We start from the raw sequence: 6270 nt of genomic DNA, 5'->3' as shown, positions 1-6270 counted from the left end.
CAGCCCCAGCACTCACCAGGAGCGACGGGTTTGGCAGCAGGAAGGGCTGATCCAGGGGAGAACACCTCGCCCTTGGAGCCCGGCTGGCAGATCATGTGGTTGGTGACCAGGTGGCTGTACAGGATGTCCCTCGTGGTGGAGATGAAGCCGCAGCTGTGGCAAACACCTGTTGGGAACACGGCATGGGCTGAGCGGGTACCTGGCAGGGCTGGAAGAGCCAGTACCCATCCCCAGGCTGTGCCAGAAGGGACAGGGGTCTTCCCATGGGAACACTCACCATTCAGGGTGTCCGTGTGCACCTTTAGGTGCCGCTCACAGTTGGCTTTGGTAGTGAAGGCGGACAGGCAGATCAGGCAGACGAATGGTCGCTCTCCTGCGGGACACACGAACGCTCAGGAAGGGCGATGGGGACCACAGGGACACCCCACAGGGCCAAATCCCTCCATCTTTACAGGGCTGAGATGGTGGAAGACGTAAAAGTGAGCTGCCCCAAACCAGTGACCCAAATGGGGAGAACCTCATCAAACTGGTCACCGTGCTGCCGCCCCACAGCCTCCCTGCCCCTCCACCCAGACGAGAGGTGCCGTGCCGTGCCATGCCATGCCATACCGCTGTGGCTCCGCATGTGGATCTCCAGGGAACTGGCACTGGGGCAGCTCTTCTTGCACTGGGGGAAGGGGCAGACACGCTCATTGGGATACGTCTCCTTGGGCTTCTCATCCACGGCTGGTGAGCCAGCGCTGGCGCTCTGTCGGCTGGCACAGTAGTACATCAGGTGGGCTTGGAGGTTGCGCTCGCTCCGGTACCAGATCCCGCAGTCCTTGCACGGGAACACGTCCTCTGCAAAAGGGAAGGGACAAGGGACATGCATCACTTGTATTATGGGTTTGGGAGCCCTGGCAGGGCCATGTCCCTTCCACATGTCCCCAAGACTCACTGTTGACCACGGCGGTGGCCAGGATGGCGGCCATGCCGGCCTGCTGTGGCAGCAGCTGGATGTCCGAGTGCAGCGCCGCCGGGTACGGGGATTCGCTGGGCTCCGCCTTCACCCCGTGGTTGGGGACAGCCGGTGGCTCTGCCACCACGAAGGCGCTCACACGCTCGTTCTCCCGCAGCGCACGTGTGGTCCGGCACCACAGAGCTTCATCTGGAATGGGGGGACAGCGGTCAGCGTGGATCCCTGGACCCCGTCCTGCTGCCCGCATGGCTCTGGGACACCCTGTCCCCTCTGTCCCGCCCTGTCCCCGCTGTCCCGGCAGTGCCCGGTGTTTCCTCCCAGCCACGGCCTGGAGATGGCAGTGTCTGTCCGTGTCTGAGCCCTGCACGGCCGTGCCTGTCCCGAGCCGCAGCTCTGGCTTCTGCCAATCCCTGCACATATCCATGTGCCCATTCCCGTGCCAATCCCTGAGTTCACCCTTACACCCATACCTGTGCCCATCTTTACAACCATCTCTGCACTCATCCCTGTGCCAATCCTTGTGCCCATCCTGTGTCCAGCCTTACATCCATCCTTGCACCCACTCCTATGTCTATCCCTGTTTCTATCCCTGTGCCCATCCCTGCGTCCATCCTTATACTCATCCTTGTACCCACCCCTATGTCTCTCCCTGTTTCCATCCCTGTGCCCATCCCTGCATCCATCCTTTCACCATTCTTGCACTCATCCCTATATCCATCCCTTAGTCTACCCTTACACCCATGCCTTGCTATCCTTGTACCCATCTTTATACCCATCCTTACACCTGTGCCATCCCTGCACCCATCCCTGCTGGGACTCTCCCCAGCCCTCTTGGCATCAGACAGCCAGAGAGGCTGGGACAGGGACAAGCCCGGGGACAAGCCCAGGGACAACCAGCAGGAGGACACAGAGAGCAGATACTGGGACTGGGGGCATGGATGGGGACACTTTCCCTCTGAACCCCCACAGACAGTGGTACTGACCCTTCCTGTAGATGACGGCGTTGGCATCGGGTTCTCCGGGCACGAGGGGCAGGCGGGACAGCCAGCAGCTCTCGTCCCCCAGCACAAGCGTCACGGGTGGGCTCTGCCAGGGCAGGGACAGGGGGTCAGCACCGCTCCTCACAACATGACAGGGTCACAGTGAGGGGCTGCCAGGGGGGTCACAGCGCTTCCTGAAACGGGCCAGGGTCACGGTGAGGGGGTGCCAGGCTGGGGTCAGGGGGAGGGGCTGACGGGGCTGGACACAGCACTCCCCAAAACAGGCCGAGGTCACGCTGAGGGGCTGCCAGGGGTGGCCACAGCACTCCCTGCTCAGCCCCTGCCCAGCTCTGCCTCCCTGCATTCTAATGAATATTAATGAGCATAAGGGGGGGGAAATTAATCTCTCTGATCCTCCGATGGCTGCTGCAGTAACGATATGAAATCTAATTATCCATCCCAATATTTCCAACCCCTCCAACTCAGTCTGACAGTGGCAGCCGGTTGGGGCCTTATCACTGCCAGGAGCCGAGTGCCAGCAGTGTGATAAACCCCCTCAACACGCGTGTGAGGCATTTGCACACGTGTGTGAGGCACTTGCACACGCATGTGCATGGTCCACAGTGCTGGGGGAACCCACCTGGCCCATGGGGGCTGGAGACATTGGGATGGGCACATGGGACACAGGGATGGGTGCTGTGGGCTGAGCACCCTTGGGGACCGTAGTGGAGGAGGGAGGGGATGGTCCCTTTGGAGTTTTGCTCTGTGCATGGGGGAAGCTGTGGGTATCCCCTGATGGAGGGAGGTCCATGCAGTGCCCAGGAGTCCTGCAGCACCCCGAGGTGCTCCCAGCACCCCAAGGGAGCTCTCAGCACCCCAAAGTGCTCCCAGCACCCCAGGGTGCCCACCCCAGCTCCCCTCAGCGGCCCCAGCCCCTGCGTCAAGCCTTTCCTTGTTCTCCCTGGAACAAAGAGGTCGGTGTCTCCGCTCCACACCGGCTGATAACCATCAGAAACCCTATCTGCTCCGCATCCGCCGGGATGGCGCATGGGCACGGCCCTGTGCCCTCACTGCACCCCGGGCTGGGTGGCTGGGGGGGACATGGGGCAGGGATGGAGTTGGGGGACAGCCCCAGGGGGGCTCCACAATTCCTTGGCACCCCCAGGCTGGCTCTCAGTGGGTTTCCACGCCCTCCTGAGCACTGATGTTTTGGGGGACCCCTGTGGGACCAGCTGGGGGCAGGCAGGGATCTTCCTCCTCCTCCTCTTCCTCCTTCTCCTTTTCCTCCATTAGCAAAGCCATAGGCACACACGATGCCACAGATGCATTAAAGCGATCCAGTGTTCCCAGCTCCCACTAAAAGCCCAGGGTGGGATAATCTCCCACACGGAGATGAGGAGCAGAGCCGGGCAGGATTTGGGGGGGACCCCCTGCACGCCCACCCCGCCGCCAGCAACAAAGACGAAGGGACCTGAGGGCGACAGCCCGTATCAGGGATGGGGCTGCGATTCCTTCCTCCCTTCCCTGAGCAGAGATAGGGAGGGAGGCGAGTGGCAGAGGAGAGCAGGGCTGGGAATCATCAGCCGGGCTCGATAAGGGAGCTGCTGAAATGGGAGCAAAAATATTTAGACAATAAATGAAGTATCAGAAAAAAGCCGCGCATATCTTTGAGAAATCAATCATCCTGTACCGGGTGTCTGGACACACGGCGCCAACCGGGAGATAGGGAGCCAAACTGGGCAGATAAGGGTTAATCAAGGATTTAATTCAGCAAAGATAAACGGGCCTGAGCTAAAAAAAAAGAAAAGAAAAGAAGAGCGAGGGAGAGAGGAGGAGGAGGAGGAAGAGGTGGGGATGGAGCCAGGCCTCGAGGATCCTGGGCTCGAGCTGCCTGTGTGTGGCTCGGGGGGGATGTGGAAGGAAGGCTGTGGCGGGGATATGAGGATCCAGAGCCTGAAACACACCCATGTGCACGTTCATAGATACACCCCCAACTCCTCTGCTGCTCACCCCAGTGATGGCACCAACAGCCACTAACAGCCACCAGCCCCTTGGTGCCACCTTGGTGCCCTCTTTCCTGCCCCTTCACCACTGCTGCTGGTGCTTTCCAGGCACAATCAGAGTCCCCAGGGAGCAAATTTGGGGTGGGAAATGCAGATCTCATGACTATCCACAAACAACCAAGCAACCTGTAGCTATGTAGAGGGGACAGCCAGCACCCTGACCTGCTGCCCATGGGAACACTCTCCCCTCAGTGTATGGGAGGGAAACCTCCTGGGCACCCAAACCAGGAGATTCTCAGGGAGTGAGGAGCCCGGGTAGGGAAAATCCATCCCAAATGGACTGCTATTCCCAAACAATTTGTTTGTTTGGGACTTCCCCTGCCACCATCCCCATGGGGGTGGCTTCTTACCGTGTCCCCATGCCCCGGTGATGCCGGCTCGCTGTGGATGCTGCCCTGGAAGGGTCCCCAGGAGAAGCCTTCGGGAAGACTCCTGCGGGTTCGCACTCGTCTCTCCCCATCCTGCACCTCCAGATCCAGCTCATCTGCAGGGAAACAGGCACAGCATCAGCACGATGCCCCCCAAAACTCCCCATCCTGCAGCACCCCCAGATCCCCGGGGAGGAGGGCATCCAGTTGGGGCCAAGAGCTGCTGGTGGGTGTCCCAGAGCTGCGTGTCCGTGGTGGGTGGTGGGACCCATCCGCTTGCCGGGGGGTCCCGGCACGGCACGGGGGGTCCGGGCAGGGCCGGCGGTGGAGCGGAAGGAGCATTTCCCATCCCCGCACCCAAAGTCGCAGCAGCTTCAGGGCTTAATGGCTTTGATTATCTGATAAGCCTCTGGTTTAATGGGTTAGATAACATGTTAATATGCTATGAAGGCTGTTCTAAAATGTTTTAACTGTGCCTTTGTCTTTGGGAGCGCAGATAAGATGGCAGGTAACCAATATCCAGATGGATGAGCGCTGGCTGCCCCTCGCTGCGTCTGCTGTGCCCCAAAAACAAGCTGCTGCCTGAGGACAGCGCGACAAACCCAACCCAGGGCACCCATCTGTGGCTGGGAATGCTTCTACCACCCCAGGAAAGCAGTGGAGTCCCCCCATTGCCACACCAGGACAAAGAGCCCCCCTAAAGCCCCAGGGGCACCGAGGTGGAGGCAGCCTGTGCCCGAGTCCCATGGGTGGGGAGGAGGCTGCTCTTTCTGAAGGCAAAATTGCTTTCAGAGCCGAGAGCACAGGGAGGATAAAGCGATCCCATGGCTGCGGAGATTGAAATCTGATGTGTTTATTAGCAGGGCTGACATCTGGATCCTCCCGGTGCTGGGGTGAGGTGAGGTGAGTGACTGGAAGTGCTGGGTGGTGATACCTGTGATCACCCAGCTCCCACTGTCACCCCTGGGTCCCCTCCATACACCCAACTGGGTCACTGGGGACACAGCTCCGAGTGCATCCCAGGGGAGCAGCCAGTGCCTGTTGGCAAAACCCATTGCCCCCCAGGAGGTCTGTGAAGGTGTTGAAGGTCCCCCAGGGGTTTGGGGTCACCAGGCTGGTCCCTGTGCTTGGCATGTGCACCCTCCACCTCTGTGCTGCAGCCTCCAGCACACGCTGGTGAAGGGAGGGATGGGCTCTGCCATGGCCCCTCTGCCCTGCTGGGGCATTCCCAATGCCTGTCTTCCCATTCCCACAGTCCTCAATCTGGGAGCCCTCAGAGCTGGCCTGGAGCCAGAAAAGCTCCAGAAGCCACCCTGGTTGTGGGGATCTCAGCTCTTCTAGCTGGGATTTCATCCCTGCAAAATAGTTTCGAGAGTGAGTATGGCACTGGTTCTGCCTGCCCTGCATTCCCGGCATCCTCCCACCCTGCACCTCTGGCATCCCCCTGGCCCAAATTCCCAGCATCCTCCCACTCTGTATCCCCAGCATCCCCCCTCCCCATTCTCCCATCAGCTCCATCTCAGGATAGGGAGGAGGAGGAGGGATGAGGCCTTTGAGGAGCTGATGGGATTTATTCCCTGGCACAAACCGACCCTGAGGAAGGGCAGCAGCAGCCCCTCATCCAGCTGATCATCCCCACAAAGGATCTGGGGTTAGGCAGGGAGCAGTGACCATCACAGTGTCCTCAGGGCTGAGCAGGGCAGTCAGACTGTCATGTGGTGCACGTTGCTCCACATTTCCACTGCTCTCCCATCTGACTCCTGATGTGCTGGTGTTGGACTCACTCCAGCCTCAGCATCCCCATGCTTCCCACCCTCCTCCCTCATCCCAGCTCTGAGGAGGTGACAGCAAAGGCCCAAGCCCCCAGGAGAGCCCCAAGAGTGGTGGCTCCCCCCTGGCTT

At 60.1% G+C, this 6270-nt stretch overlaps 1 protein-coding gene across 1 annotated transcript in view; it reads right to left on the bottom strand.

Moving 5' to 3' along the window:
• The window catches only part of ZFPM1 (zinc finger protein, FOG family member 1), a 42200-nt gene that overhangs the window by 2998 nt on the left and 32932 nt on the right, over positions 1 to 6270 (bottom strand). The window contains exons 4-9 of the mRNA XM_029965524.1: positions 4352 to 4485; positions 1942 to 2044; positions 938 to 1147; positions 610 to 840; positions 278 to 373; positions 17 to 166 (exon numbers count right to left, since the gene is read on the bottom strand). Of these exons, the coding sequence (XP_029821384.1) occupies positions 17 to 166; positions 278 to 373; positions 610 to 840; positions 938 to 1147; positions 1942 to 2044; positions 4352 to 4485 (924 nt within the window). The remainder of the gene's footprint in view (positions 1 to 16; positions 167 to 277; positions 374 to 609; positions 841 to 937; positions 1148 to 1941; positions 2045 to 4351; positions 4486 to 6270) is intronic.

Source organism: Manacus vitellinus, unplaced genomic scaffold (assembly GCF_001715985.3).
Source record: "Manacus vitellinus isolate BGI_N305 unplaced genomic scaffold, ASM171598v3 scaffold_10_pilon, whole genome shotgun sequence".
Taxonomy (NCBI): Eukaryota; Metazoa; Chordata; class Aves; order Passeriformes; family Pipridae; genus Manacus; species Manacus vitellinus.
The sequence above is the reverse complement of the archived record's forward strand: the minus strand, read 5'-3'. Positions and strand labels throughout refer to the sequence as shown.